Source organism: Diceros bicornis, chromosome 9 (assembly GCF_020826845.1).
Source record: "Diceros bicornis minor isolate mBicDic1 chromosome 9, mDicBic1.mat.cur, whole genome shotgun sequence".
Lineage (NCBI taxonomy): Eukaryota > Metazoa > Chordata > Mammalia > Perissodactyla > Rhinocerotidae > Diceros > Diceros bicornis.
In genome coordinates, this window is record NC_080748.1 from 56,648,352 (window position 1) to 56,664,501 (window position 16,150).

General features: G+C 35.2%; 1 protein-coding gene across 13 annotated transcripts in view; it reads right to left on the minus strand.

Annotated features, from left to right (window-relative positions):
* Positions 1-16,150, minus strand: part of MYCBP2 (MYC binding protein 2) — a 256,327-nt gene that overhangs the window by 104,985 nt on the left and 135,192 nt on the right. For all 13 annotated transcript variants that reach the window (XM_058548329.1, XM_058548334.1, XM_058548335.1 and 10 more), the window contains 9 exons: positions 15,205-15,411; positions 13,939-14,070; positions 12,146-12,324; positions 9,331-9,473; positions 7,551-7,651; positions 6,640-6,858; positions 3,981-4,206; positions 2,647-2,765; positions 1,426-1,513 (listed from right to left, as the gene is read on the minus strand). In XM_058548329.1, the coding sequence (XP_058404312.1) occupies positions 1,426-1,513; positions 2,647-2,765; positions 3,981-4,206; positions 6,640-6,858; positions 7,551-7,651; positions 9,331-9,473; positions 12,146-12,324; positions 13,939-14,070; positions 15,205-15,411 (1,414 nt within the window). The remainder of the gene's footprint in view (positions 1-1,425; positions 1,514-2,646; positions 2,766-3,980; positions 4,207-6,639; positions 6,859-7,550; positions 7,652-9,330; positions 9,474-12,145; positions 12,325-13,938; positions 14,071-15,204; positions 15,412-16,150) is intronic.

The window sequence follows — 16,150 nt, forward strand, 5'->3', positions numbered from 1 at the left end:
ATTACTTATTTAACCAGTTCTCAATTGATAAGGATTTTGGTTGCTTCTAGGTTTTAGAATCATAAGCACTGCCAAATTAATCTATCTTACAACATATTTTTTGAGCATTTGTGCAATTATGTATAAAAAACTGCTACATCAAAAGGTATATGCATGTAAAATTTAAACACATATTGACAAATTTCCTCCAAAGAGGTTGTACCAATTTTCTTCATATGAACAGAATACAAGATGTCTTATTTCCTCATATATGTATCAACATTAAGTGGGAGCAGGGAACTGAGAAGGATGAAAGGGAGCAGGAAGAGGAAAGGGAATACAGAAGGAAGAAAAGAGTAGAGAAAGAGAAGGGAGAAAAGAAAGGATAAAGTGGGAAGGGTAGTCTCAGTGGGAGGAGATATAAATGGACTTTTGGGGATGAGAACTGGGGAAATACAATAATAACGTCTTTTATTCCCAAATAATGTGAAAATAAAATTTCACATTATGATGCATAAACATCATAAAATTAGTATTTTAAACTTTATTTTCATATTTATCATCTTGACTATAAATCAACTTACATACCATACAAATTTGTATCATATAAAGAGACTATTTCTGCCATTGCTTCATTTCTGTTGTGCTTCACCTGAAAACTCTTCTAAAGAGCTATTTATAGTCAACCTGACTCCCCTTCCTGACTTTCCATTCTCTCACTCCTCTAAAAGGCCTTATATTTCTCTCATTTTACTGATATATTTCTTATTGAGTGCGTAAAGCACCAAGAAGTTTTTCAATTGAATGATAAATTTTAATTGACTTCTCAGCCACATTAAAAAATCCCACGAACATCCACTCTCCTGGTTTTACTCCTACTTCATTGGGTGCTACTTCATAGTCTTTTTTGCAGCCTCTTCCTCCTGTTGGGTCCATCTTTGAAATTTTGGCAAGTTCCAGCTTTGATCCTGGGCTATATTCTCTTTCTCATTTGCATTCCCTTCCTAGCTCATCTTTCATATGGTCCCATGTCTAAATATCAACTATGTTCAAATGACATTTCTATTGACTTGTTCCCTGAGCTCTAGACAATGAGTATCCAATTGTTTACTTGATACGTCCACTAGGATATTTAAGAAATATCTCAAACTTCTGGTTTAATACTATATATCCCAGTGCTTAACCCAGTACCTGGCACATGGCATGTATGTGCATAAGGTGCGTGTTCACATGCATATGTCTGTGTGAATAGAAGACTAGAGAATACTCTTCAGTTTCTATTTAAAAAACTCAAACCACCAGCATATTAGATAGTTATGGCTCACGAGTGTATGTGACTACTGAATTCATTTTGCTAATCTATTTTCAGGACGTTCTATAATAAACCTATTCTATTCTCAAAATTTTTTAAAAAATCACACACACCTAGTAACTGACCAGACTTACCAATAGGAAGTGCTAGATCCTTTTTCATCAAAGCTGCTGCACAAACCCCACCAAGATTGGCTAATTCTTTTTCCAACTGAATGACTCCCTGGAGAATTGCAAAAAAAAAAAAAAAAAATCAGCTGCTTTAAAAATGTTTGAAAGATAAAATGTTTGGAAGATAATGTGGATTATCAACAAAATATGGCTTACATTCAAGCATAACTTTTGAAACTAGAAGGAAGTATGTGTTAGCTAACTTTAAATTAAGTTAAATTAAGAGTGGAAGAGATTTGGGCCGGCCCCGTGGCTTAGCGGTTAAGTGCGCGCGCTCCGCTGCTGGCGGCCTGGGTTTGGATCCCGGGCGCGCACCGACGCACCGCTTCTCCGGCCATGCTGAGGCCGCGTCCCACATACAGCAACTAGAAGGATGTGCAGCTATGATATACAACTATCTACTGGGGCTTTGGAGGGAAAAGAATAAATAAATATACATTAAAGAGTGGAAGAGATTAAATATTATGTGTCATGCTGGTTATAAGCTTTGGGCCTACAGGTTCATTGTCCAAAGAATTTTTCATTTATTACTTTGAAGGAACATGATCATTTTTTCACCTTGATTTTGTTTTATTATATGATTTGAAACATTAAGAAGAGAGACTAAGTTAGTCCCATTGTGAAATCAGGTTCTATTATTTACTCAGGAAGGTATGGCCACCTGAGCAGGTTTGGAACAGGCACCATTTTACTAAGTTTTTTTCCTGTGCTGAGGAAGATTAGCCCTGAGCTAACATCTGTTGCCAATCTTCCTCTTTTTTTGCTTGAGGAAGATTAGCCCTGAGCTTACATCTGTGCTAATCTTCCTCTACTTTGTATATGGGTTACCACCACAGCATGGTTGACAAGTGGTGTAGGTCCACGCCTGGGATCCGAACCTGCGAACCTGGGCCCCTGAAGTGGAACACGCCAAACTTAACCACTATACCATGGGGCTGGCCCCACAATTTTACTAAGTTTTTAAAGGCTGGGTCATGTTGCAAAGACTCCATTCTCTTTATGTATTAAAAGTAGCAAAAACAGATCACTGCACAAAATTAAACTACAAAATATTTTAAATTATACACCCTAGCTTAAAATAGATTTCAGACTTCTTGAATATAGGCAGCAAGTACAATTTAAGTCAATAGCAGCCCTTTGAAACACAGTCTTCCTTAACAGAATGAGAAGACAGTTCACTCTTACCTCATCAGGTCCAGGGCTAAACTCATATCCAATTGCAAAACATTTGAAACCATAGAAAGAGGCTTTGTCATCTTTCACATAATCCGATGCAGTCTCCAATGAAAAAAGGGCCTCATTTCCTAAGAAAAAAAGCTAACATTGAGTTCAAAATCCAAAACAACTTTATTAAAATTTCCCCATTTTTCATCCATCTCAAGATAGGTAGCAATACTAATCAGATACTAAAAACCTAGTCTTGTTTTGGGGTTCCTGTATCTACTTGAACAAAACTATGCTAAAAACACTAGAAAAAATAGAACCATCCCAAGTGAATTGTTATTATTTTTTATTTTGATCAAATTCTCATTAATTAAATGTCCTATCTTTAAGTTACATGAACAATCATTTTTCAATTATCTGTCAATTACCGAGGTGACCCAGCTTGGCCTTTTCTTTTCGGAGTGAGCAATCCTCTACCCTGGCATTTGGCTTTGTCTGATCTCTTCACTAACAAATAAACAAGGCAGGTCAGACTAGAAGAAAGAAGTTTCTGAATTCAAACTGGTTCCTAGTTTGAGGCATCACAAGAGTAGTTATGGTTAACTGGTTAAAAAATCATCAGACTACATATAGTTTTAAAAATTTACTTACAAACTTTTTTTTTAAAGGAGAACACCAGTAACAGCAATAACAAAAGTGTATTCGCATGTGCGCACGCTCTCGCTCTCTCTCATACACATACACACACACACACACACAAACACACACACATACATACACACCGCCACCCCCCCCAGCCTGAAAGAGTGAACACACCCCCTCGCGCCTGAAAGAGTGAAAACAATAGTTTTAACACATCTCAGTAGGTTAGGTGGTTCACCAAGTCTCTTGAAAGGAAGGAGTCCTTAGTAAGTTCTCAAAATTTAGCACTGTTTGGGAAAATAAAGATCTAATCTACTTTTGCTATAGTTTGGTCCCAACTATACAGACAGCCACTCCTCAATATTAACTCTCCGCTTTGGTCAAGCTAATCTTTTTTCACGAGATCCTCAAAATATTCTCTCTTCTAAAACTCAGTCACGCTATGCCCCTTGCGTAAAGACTCTTCTTTACTCCTCAGCTGCAATCCAGATATACAATTGGTCCTAAAGAAATTCTTCTAAAAATTAAATAAACATTTTCAGTGATGTAATTGGTCCTAAAGAAATTCTTCTAAAAATTAAATAAACATTTTCAGTGATGTATCCTTACTAAACGCATATATTTTACCATATAAAACAGATGTTTTCAATGATGTATCCTTCATAAACGCATGTATTTTACCATATAAAACAGAAGAGAAAAAAATGACTTACCTGGCAACACCAAAACCATAGTAGGCCACCCAGAGGATCCTGAAAATTTCTTTAATTCTATCCAGGAATTAAGATTTTCGTGAACAGATGTCAATTTTGGTCCATATCCTGAATTCTGAACAGTTCTGACAGGAATCAACAAACGGAGGACATCTTCTGACTGCGCAGTACCACACTGAGGGTCAAACTCGATTGTCATCCACCGTACACATTCTGGAAATGTCACCTGAGGTCAACAGGCAAGACACTTGCATTGTTAAGAAGAATTAGACTTTTGCTTTTTGTGTATTTTAGAAACAGGACATCATACTGTAAAGATGATGCTTTCAATACACTGTAAGATACATTTTAAGGAATTAATAGAGTAGTTTAAATATGATCAGAAATCAAGGTATTAACCTCCATTATCAATTGTCCCTACTCCCTACTTGCAATATCTACTGCTTTCTACCTAACTGATTGATATTGCATTAATAATGTTTTAGGTACACACTGATATCACCAGAAAAAATATTACAAAGCTGCTTAATTTCCACAAACATTCAGCTATCTGATTTCTTTGTGGAATAGTTTATTTATATAATAAATTTTCCATTTCAGTCAGTATGCATTTAAGGAATATAAGTGGGTAAGTGAAAATACAACATGATAGGTAAAATATAAAGATACTAATAGAAAATGAATAAATCATTAAATTGTAAGGTTTTGGCATCATTTGTTTTATTTGGTTTTAGTCACTTTTAGGTTCTCTACCATTCATTTTATCTGTTATAAATGCTTGTTTTCATTAGCAAAAAAGCTTCAGAACTTCACACATCATGGGAATAAATATAAACATACACTTGATACAAGTCTAAATTTTTATAGATTTGACTTGGGACTATGTAATTATTTAAATCATTATAAAACAAAACAAGATTTATAAAGCAATTCCTAAAAATCTAGAACAAAATAAAACAAGTGATGACAAATATAACCCAATTAGTGGCATAATCGCACAGAGACCGATTATTCCCACTTAATTTAAAACAGTCATTTCTCTATACATCCTAGTTGAGATATACCCAAAAGACAAACACACAGGAAATGAATAATTAAGTGATTTTCTAATTCTAACATTCCCAGTGTCATCAAGAACAGGGGTTCTAGAGGTATGAGAAAGGACATTCAGGTGTAACATCCTGTGGTCCTTACTTTGAATTAGTATCAATACAAACTCATAAAGTATTTTATCTTTAAAACAATACATAGACACATAAATGTGTCTATAAATATATACACATACACATATATAAATATATATACACATATATAAAAATAAATGTGCCCATCTGTATAAATACAGGCCTGTTTATATGCGAGTGTATGAACTAGTTCTGTGCACTATAAATATCTAGAAACAATGACTAACCCAGGAGAAATGAGCATCCCTAGTGTATCATTTTAAACACCTATCATTATTGAAAGGAACGAGGGCACTTTGAAAAAAGGGCTGGTTTCAGATCTGAGACAGGAAATATATAAGAGGAACCTGGAACATCTTACCATACCAGAGAGCAAGCATGCTATGAAAGACTACAAGGAGTGTGTCTAAAGGGCTCAGGAGGCAAGCTGAAGAGGCTCCTATCCAACAAAGACATAGGATCCAGTTTCTTTAACAAGTAAAATTCAAGGAAAAAAATAAAGGAGATGGAGGGGTACCTATAGATTAAAAGAGACTTAAAAGACAGATATAACCAATCACAACGTATGGATCTTATTTGGATTCTAATTCAAATAATTTAAAATGTGCATATTTGATGACATGACAGACTTATCAGTATTTTTGGTGTGATAATAACATGGTTATTTTTTACAGGTCCTTATATTTTAGAGATACATAATCAAATATCCATGAATGTGCTTCAAAATAACAGAAAGGGACAAAGTGTGTCGGGAATAAATGAAACAGGTTTGACGAAGAGTTGATAAGTGCTGAATCTGGAATGATGGATAAATGGGGTGACTGTACTAGTTTGTCCTTTTATACGTTTACCATATTCTACAACAAAAAGTTGAATATTTTACAAGCACATAAACTTATAAGTAAATTCACGAAGTGGACGAATCCTCCTTCTCCTCCTTAATTTACATGATACAATTTAAAAAGCAAGGAATAAGGATTTTGAATATTCTATAATAACATTATATTTATACATGTTTTATATGGTTTTCTTTCCTTTACATTGTAGAGTACTTTAAATCTTACATTGGGTATATAAATTTTCAGAGCACAAGCTGTGATACAAATTATATCAGTTCAAAAAATACGATTTTTAAATCTTAATGCTATATCCACTACTATTACAATGTCTAATATGCAGTTTAGCATTATATACTGCACTGTACTTATAAAATGACATGAGAACAACTCTCATAAATCCTACAAAACTATACTCTTTAATGGTAAAAATTATGTCTTAAATCTTTTTGTATCTTTGTATCTAAAAATTATGTCTTAAATCTTTTTGACAGTGCCTAACCATCTACTGATTCTCTATATTTAAACACTATAAAAGAAATTATACTTCTGAACAGAGGCAAAGTATCCTTTAAGATATCATTATAGAACATCCAACCAAGTTTTAAATTTAAATTCTCCCTAGGAGTCGGCGCCTACCTTGTAGTGCATCACACATGCAGGTTTATAGGGGTGCTCACTCTCTATGACAGCATAGTGATTAGAGGTTGTGCAAGCAGAGAGGCCTTGTTCAGGCTGGTTTCCTGTGGCGCTGTCTGTTGACTGATTAGGATTGAATGCAGGGGGTGCATACTTTTGATTCAAAATGGCAACTGAGGGAAGCAGCTGTTGGACAAGGCCAAAGACTTCTACAGCCACCTAGTATTAAAAAAAAGATTAAATGAGATAACAAAGGTGAAAGTTGTTTTAAAATAATTAATTACTATAATTGTTGGTTATCCTTATTATTAAGAATTTCCATCTAGAGATTTTCCTAGCTTAGCTTTCATTCAAAGAGAAATCTGTTCTATGGGAAAAAAAGATTTACCTTAGATATCCTAGATGTTATATTAAAATAACCTAGTCTATATTTTTGAACACTTTTGCCTTTTGTGATCTGCAGTAAATTAGGTTTTATTCAATATTTAATTACACCAAAGAATAAATAGTTTATGATTTCTTCCATGTCTTGAATATTTCACTATTTTAAAACACTTCTATCCTTTTACATTGCTATTATTATTCAAAACAGAAAAGATATGGCATCAACTTCATAAATTAAAAAAATCTCAGTTAACTTAATCGTTCTTTATATATCATATTTCTAAAATATAGTTCTTATTCCCTAATTCTTCAAATGTAAAGCCAATAAGTAAGCATAGTAATCCAGTAAACAATACTAAGAACAGAGAGGTTTAACTAATAACTTCTACTATTTAACATGTACATCTCTGCTTGTTACCTACAACCCAGGTGCCTCAAAGATTAAAGTAACTTTAAAGGAAAGATACAAACTCTAAAAAAAATGATATTTAAAAAAAGATTCAAAGTTGTAGAGTTAAATTACACACCTTGGGAATAGCAGCAGCTACTGGTCCTATGTAGGCTATAATGAGGGGAAGCAGCATGGAAAACAGACTGGAAGAGCTAAGCAGTTCTGGAATGTCATCAGCTAAAAAAGGCATTAAAACTATAGTTAGAAGGCAATTTCACGGTAATCTATATGCTATATGAAATCTATAATTCTCTTGAGTAAAATTATAGCTGACGTTGCCTGAGCGCTTATAAAGGACCTGGCACTATTCTAAGGGCTTTCTTTACATGTGTTACTTCAATTAACCCTCACAATAAGGTACTTTCATTATCCACTTTTTAGAAGGGGAAACCAAGGCACATAGTGTTTAAGTACCTAACCCAAAATCATACACCTGTAAAATGATAGAGCCAGGATTAGAACCTAGAGCAACAGACACAATTTTAAACTACTACTCTTGGTGTCACACGTGGCTATATGTGCGAATTAGGCAAACTACTTAATCTGTGTGTGCTTCAGGTTACTCATCTGTAAAAGACGATAACAACAGTATTTCCCTCATGGGATGTTGTGAAGATCAAATGAGTTAAAATACATGTATAATGCATAGAATAATGCCTGAACACATTAAGCACTCCAAAAATGTTTGCTGTTATTAAGCTATACTGCCTTCTATTTTTCCAAAGAAAGCACTTTGCTGATGGACATCATCATTTATCCATGAACATGGCGTGGGAAAGATAAGCTGAGTCTAGACTGTGAAGACCTTTACCTTATAGGCCAATTATGCCCAAATACTTGTCTATAGATCTGCTGTTGCATCAGAACAGGCTGGGCACTTATTTAAAATATAGTTTCTTAGCCCAGCCTAAATCCCTGGTTCAGATGGGCCAAATATTCTTTTTAGCAAGCCTTCCAGGTAATTCCGATGGGCAGCTAGGCTTAAGAACAAATATTATAAATAACAGTAAGGAGGGAGAGGTGAGCAACAGTGAATATTTTTGTAAATACAGTCACATGTCACTTAACAATGGGGATATGTTCTGTAAAATATGTCATTAGGCAATTTCATCATTGTGCAAACATCATAGAGTGTACTTACATAAACCTAGATAGTATAGCCTACTACAGACCTAGGCTATATTGTACTAATGTTATGGGACTACTGTTGTGTACGCAGTCCATCACTGACCGAAATGATTATACGGCACATGATTGTATAACTGCTGCCAGTGTGGAGGATAACTAGATAACTAGACGGGGAAGGAGGGAAAAGTGGCAGTAAGATTATTAGGATCCATCCATGAAAAAGAGGACATGTTCTTGCACCATGGCAGCCTGAACAATGGAAGAACAGAGAGAGGAAAATACCACTGAGTGGTGGAACTCATAGAACTCAATTTAGATAAGTGAACTTGGGGAGATTATTCAGGGTTATCCAGACCTTTGGGTGAACGGTGATACCATTGCTGGAAATTGCACATATAGGAAGAAAAACAGGTTTAAAGGAGAAAACAAAATGCTCTGTGACTGCTAAAAGAAGGATAAAGCAAAGACTCAGTTTAATCAAGAGCTGTTCTCTTACTGGGTTAACTAAGATAACAATATCAGGTAATTGCTTTTGAACATTCTAAAAAATTCTGCATTAGAGTATTAATGGTTTGGCTGATCCAAAATGAAAAGTATGTGTATGTATAGATCTAAATGAATAAAACACCTGGATTCTACAAGATGGTTCCTCTTCAATAATTCTGTGTATAAGTTAGGGAAGAAAGAAGCTAAATATGACTATAAAGAAAGTAAAAGAAAAGTCTTACCATCCACAGCAAGAGCTCTGTGCAAGAGGTCTTTTGCAGCTCGAACAACAGTGCTTACCACAGAGAGAGCTCTGCTACAGTTTTTATCTTCTTCATTGGCTTTACTCAGAAGTTGGGATTGTAAATCTCCATCAAATTCACTCCTGAAACATAGGTAACACATGAGATTATTTAACATGGTAGGTAAAATATGATCTAAGTCTAGGAATCACATCTAGATCAGAGTTCCTCATTTAAAGTTTCAAAAGTTAAAGTTAAAAAAAGTAAATATATAGGGGGCTGGCCTGGTAGCGTAGCAGTTAAGTTTGCGCGCTCCGCTTCGGAGGCCTGGGGTTCGTGGGTTTGGATCCCGGGCATGGACCGATGCACTGCTTGTCAAGCCATGCTGTGGCGGTGTCCCATATAAAGTAGAGGAAGATTGGCATGGATGTTAGCCCAGGGCCAATCTTCCTCAGCAAAAAGACGACGACTGGCAATGGATGTTAGCTCAGGGCTAATCTTCCTCACACATACACACAAAAAAGTAAATATGTAACCATATAATTTCAAAAAGTGGTAGGGCTTTGAAGAAAAATAAAGCAAGATAAGAGCTAAAGGTATTTTAAATAATATCAAGGAAAGTCTATCTTAGGAAAGATATTTAAACAAAGGCCTGAATTATATTAAAAAAAAAAAAAGGACCTGGGGGAAAAGTATTCAGGCAAAAGGAACAATAAGATAAAGGTTCAGATAGGAACAAGAGTTTGGTGAGTTCAGGAATAAAATGCAGGCAAGTGTGACTGGAATGAAAGGAGAAAGAGTGAAGGGCGACAGGTGGGAAAGGTAAACAGGAGTCAGGTCATGTGAAGTTCGGACACCACAGTAACAACTTTACATTTTACACTGGACTGGGAATGGGAAGCTATGAGAGAATTTCGAGCAAGGGCAGAACGTGATATGATTTACAATTCTTTAAGATCACTCTGGCTGTGCTGAGGACAACTGACTATAGGAGGGCAACAGCAAAAGGAGGGAGAGACTGGATTAGAGGCTATAACAGGGACCCAGGTAGGGGCAGTGATGTTTGAACTAGGCTGTTAATTATGGGAGTGGTAGAAAAGGTCAGATTTAGGACATTTTAAAAGTACAGCTGCCAGGACTTGCTGAGGTAAAGTGTGAGGGCAAGAAGGAAGTCAAGAAGGACTCCAAGGTGTCTGGCTGTAACTGTGGGTGGAGAGGAGTACTTTGGGCATGTTAGTCTAAGATGTCTGTTAGCCAACTCCCTAGAGCATCCTTGGAGGATGTGTGTGTGGCAGACTGGTTAAGAGTAGGTCATCTGGAGTCCAATTTCCTGCTTGCAAACTCCAGAACCATAATTTACCAGAAGTGTGACTTTAGGCAAGTTGTTTAACCACTCAGGGTCTCTGTTCCCTCCTCTGTAAAGGAGGGAAAGTGCCCACCTCATGGAGTTACTGTGAGCACTAGCTGAGATGACACAGGAAAAGCACTCCGAGCGCTGTGTGGCATACAGTTAAGTGCTCAGTACATATTAATTACCATCATCATCTCCATTGTTATCACTCAAATGAAGACATCAAAGAGGGTCTTGGATATTCCGTCTAGGGCTCAGAGGAGACGAAAGCTAGAGACAGAAACTGGGGAGCCATCAGAGTAGAACGCTATTTAGTGTTAAGTGATTTAAATTTTTTTAAATTTAATTAATTTTAAATTTAAAGCCAAGGGTATTTAAACCTTGATGGAAAACAACAAAATACCTAAAACACTGTATTTTGTATAAGATATAAAGTCTGGATAGCTGATCCTTCTAAAGGGCTCTCCAGTTTTTCGAAATATCTAACTCTTCTTTTGCCCATAATATGGTTTTTAATCTACGGTTAGAGAAAGAAATAATGTACTGTTTATTGTAGTGCTACGTAACAGAAAAGTTTTTCATGATTGGGGTAAAGGAACTAGAAAGCTTTTGTATCTCAGCAGGAACACGCCACTATGCAGCTATTTAACACCTACTATTTCTATTCTACTACACACAGAGAAAGGAAGTAGAAAATCGACATCTAGGGAAACTGTTTTGTACTAACTGTGTCTCCAGATCATTTATGAAGGAAACAGAGGAAGCAGCAAGCCTCTGAAAGTGATAAGCAACTTCAGTGATTTGATGCTAAGTCAGGTTGAGGACACATGTGGTGAATGGTACTCACTACTACTTATGACTCCAGCTAAGTTGCTAAAAGAAAAATTCAGACGTAGTGAGAAATGTATATTTAAAGGTTTTTTTTTTAAACCCCAAATTGTTAATCATTCTTTGTTTTCCTCTGTTTACATAAGGAACAGTTTCTGTTAAAGATATTATAAGAAATACATCATTATATATTCTAGGGCCCCAAGGACTAGATTCACGGACTCAATATTCTGCAGACTGGATAATAAAATTAAGGCAACACTAGTACTTGGGTAGAGTTGATTTGATCATTAATGTTTGGTATTTTTAAAAAAGAAATGAATAAATTCCATTTAAATTTGAAACTGCAGACCACAGCCTATAAAATTTACAATAGCACATATGCCCAGTAGATAAAAATCTCAGATACTGAATAAATAATGATAAAAAACATTTTAAAGCATTCCCCCTTACAGTAAACACTGAATTTATGTATTAAAATGAGAGCTTTTTATATGAATTAGCACAAGTATGTGCAAGGAAGATACAATGTATAATTTAATTACAACTACTCACTTCGTGTTTTTTATCTTGATAGTAAATTGTGTATATTCTACCACTTTAAAACAGTTCCCTTATCTCTATGCACACACCTACCTATAGTAGAGTATCTGTGGAATCTGTCCTCTGGTTTGGTTTGTGCCGTTACTACTCAAGCTGCACGTGCTGAATGTAAACGTCACACCATCAGGGCACTGAACTGTGGTCATTCCTCCATCTCCATTGGCTGTACGGCTTCCATAGTTCCTCAAGCGCACAGCATATTTAACATTTTCCTTCACAATAAAGATGTAAAACATGTTTATATTTATTCATAATGTACAGAGGGTATAGAAAAAGAACTCTAGCAGTAAACTAGGCAAATACACTGAATTTCTTTGCCACATTTATAGACAATTTGGTTAAGAGTTTTTAATGAATCAAATGAGATGGCGTTTACTGAGGTTTATTATTATTATTTTTTTTTTGAGGAAGATCAGCCCTGAGCTAACATCTGTTGCCAATCCTCCTCTTTTTTGCTGAGGAAGACTGGCCCTGGGCTAACATCCATGCCCATCTTCCTCTACTTTATATGGGATGCCCCCACAGCATGGCTTGATAAGCATTGCGTAGGTCCTTGCCCAGGATCCGAACCTGCAAACCCCGGGCCGCTGAAGCGGAGCATACGAACTTAACCACTACGCCACCAGGCCAGCCCTTGATGTTTATTTTTAACAGAAACTCTCCTAAGTACTTTATGTAATTTAATCAAATTAATCCTTAAAACGATCTACTAAGGTAAGTTCCATTATTATCCTTATTTTACAGCTGAGGAATCTGAGGCACAGAAAAGTTAAGTAACTTGCCCAAAGTCACACAGCTAATAAGTGATGGAACTAAGATTTGAATATAAGCAGTGTGACTCTAGTTCCTGCTCTTAATCACACTGTAAAGAGTATTAACCATAATAAAAGATGTTAAATAGATAAGCTTATATTTTCCTTTGATGAGTTTAACTTTCGAAATAATTTTAAAGATGGGAAAAAATAATGGTGCGTCCATTATATTTTTATTTTAAGAGACACTTAAAGACAGAAATAGAGAGGCAGACAGATATGGGGGAAAATATCCATAAGAAAAAGTTGTCCAAAATAAGATGCTCGGCACATAAAAAATGTGAGATACAGAGACTGGTGTCTTATGATCTGTGAGATAAACTTCACAATGAAGGTTTTTTGTTTTTTGGTATTTAAAGTCTTCTTGATGAAGTCTCTGATAAACTTACCTTATCCAAAATTCTGCTCTATAACAAAAATTATTACAGTTCAATTCAGAATTACTCTATTAATAATTAATGTTAAGTACAATTTCTGTTTTGCTAAATAGTTATTTACTGCTAGACAATTAAATTATATAAAGTAATAATAACTTTAATAGTTAATATTATCTATTAAGACCACTTGTTTTAAGAGTTTTGGCACAAGAGAAGGAAAGAAAGGAACTAATATTTATTGAGTTTCTATACTGTGCTAGATATTGAGGCAGGTACTTTATTCCATTATTCAATTTAATCTGAACAACACTACAGCGTAGGTATTATCCTTCCCAATCTACAGATAAGTCGCAGTGTTTAAATGATGATGTGTCCAATGTCTTAGAGCTAATACGTGGAAGGCCAGGTATCTGAAGGTAGGTCTGTTTGACTCCAAAACCTAACAATACTTTCCACTATACCAGACTTTAAGTGATCCTTTGCAAAAATAGAATATAATACAGTACAATATCAGGAACATAGTAGGTACTCTATAAACATTTAAAGCATCACATAAAGGAACTACTTTTCACTATTTTTTAAGTAAACCATATAAGAATACCTCTTATTTACAAAAGAAATATACTGTTAAATTTACCTTTAAAGGAACCACTTTGTCAAGTCTGATTTCAGCTATATCACTGGGTGAATCATCTGTTGTATACGTTCCTTTGACCAATTCTAGAGATGTCCATCTGTGAGAATGAGTCGAATCTCCAGCATGTTCACTCTAATTAAAACAAAAGGAAACAAAATCCACCATATTCTTAATTTTATTGAACAATTGTGACTTATACTCAATTATTGTTTTTTTTATTTTGGCTGAGGAAAATTCGCCCTGAGCTAACATGTGTTGCTACAGATCTTCCTTTTTCCTTTTTTGCTTGAGGAAGATTAGCCCTGAACTAACATCTGTGCCAATCTTCCTCTACTTTGTACGTGGGTTGCCGCCACAGCACGGCTGACGACTAGTGTAGGTCCGCACCCGGGATCCGAACCCTCAAACCCAGGCTGCTGAAGCGGAGCATGCTGAACTTTAACTACTACACCATGGGGCCGGCCCCATCAATTGTTGTTTTTAAGCGGTTTATTTTCTTGCATACAAAATTATCCCATAGCATTTCATACACACTAATGAAATAATTTTTATTACTTTAAATTATTCACATTTATCTGATTTCCTGAGGAGTTTACAACCTAAATTGTATAAATGGGCTTTTCTCATCTGTCTTAAAATGATAGCCACTTCTTCATAAGAAGAGTGCTATATCTAATTATAGAGCCTAATGAAGTATGAAAATAATTAATTGAAAATAATTGCTCAAAAGAACCAAGAAAGAGATAGATTGTTATTTATTAGGAAAAGATTTACATGTTATCTTTCTGTCCCATTTTAATAAAACTTTGTGAAAACTCAGGTACTTCAAATACTTTAGAGAATAAAGCAAGATACAGCTAAATCAATCAATACTATTTTTACTAAGAATCATCTATTAGCACTCTACGACAAAATTGCTTAATCATTGATACAGTAATAATATCAGTCTGAATATTGTTTTTGTTTCTTGAAAAATTACAATAGCAAAAAAAATGACTCATGATTTGTAATCAGAGGCTTAGCTATATAATTTCTAGTCTTTTCATCTAAAATCTCCCCTGGAAGTGTAAAAACTATGAGGCAGGAGTGGTCCAAAATGGCACACAAGCAATCATGTGGAAGCACTCTTTCAATTTCTTTAATGTCATCCCTCTATGACTAATCTGCTAAACTCTCAAAGATCTGAACCATCATACCATGATAATGATGCTAAGCCCTGACACAAAACCCACACAGCAAGACGAATACTTTACGAGTGGTACTTACATCATCAACCAACACCTCTAATTCATATTCATGAATTCCACCTCCACCATAGACAGAAAAACCAACCACAACTATTCCAGGTTTGTCTACTGAAAAACAAATTGCATCTGGGGACCCATTCCCAGTGTTCCAACTTCTTCCCTGACTTGTTTTTGTGAATCGGTTAGCACTGGCTTTAACAGAGTGGAGAGAATTTAGTCCATCAATCTGTGAACAACAAAAGCAATTACATCAGTAGTCTGTACCTGAGTGTTAATAGTATACCCTTAAGAAAACTATACAAAGGTTTCTAAGAAGTTCCATAAAATTACCTATATTTAATAAGTAGGTTTAAACCTTCCTAAAGGTACATTCTATTATGAGATTAACTAGCAATAAAGCCAGATTTTATCCTTCTAAATTCACAAATCAGTATTACTTGATAGATTTTCTTCTTTTAGTCATATTAAATTACACATTTGACTTAATTTTATAATATCAGAACTATAACTTGCAAGTTATCACATGAACATAGTAACATATGAATGAATTCTCACCCACTTTGAAGAGAGATACCAAAAATTTCATCAACATTCTATAGACTGATAGTTTTCAAACTATGATACACAAAGCTCTAGGAATTCAGCAGAGATAGGTATTCAAGAAAGAGGTGGACTCAAGGTTCCCCTCTTCAGTCAGAAGAGCCCTCCTCTTATCTGTATCTTACTTATCAAGTAAGACTTCATTTACAGAAAATGTTCTGTGTCTTAAGTTTGAATATCACTAATGTATATTATGATAACTTTGCAATATTTCAATATATACATACAAGGACAACCTCACTAATTACAGACTTTCATTAGAGAGGATCAGAGAACTTATTTTGGTTTGAAACCACTCTTTTTCATTATAGAGCCTGCTTCTGACCTAACTGGCTGCAGAAATTTCGAAGACCTACAAGAGGACA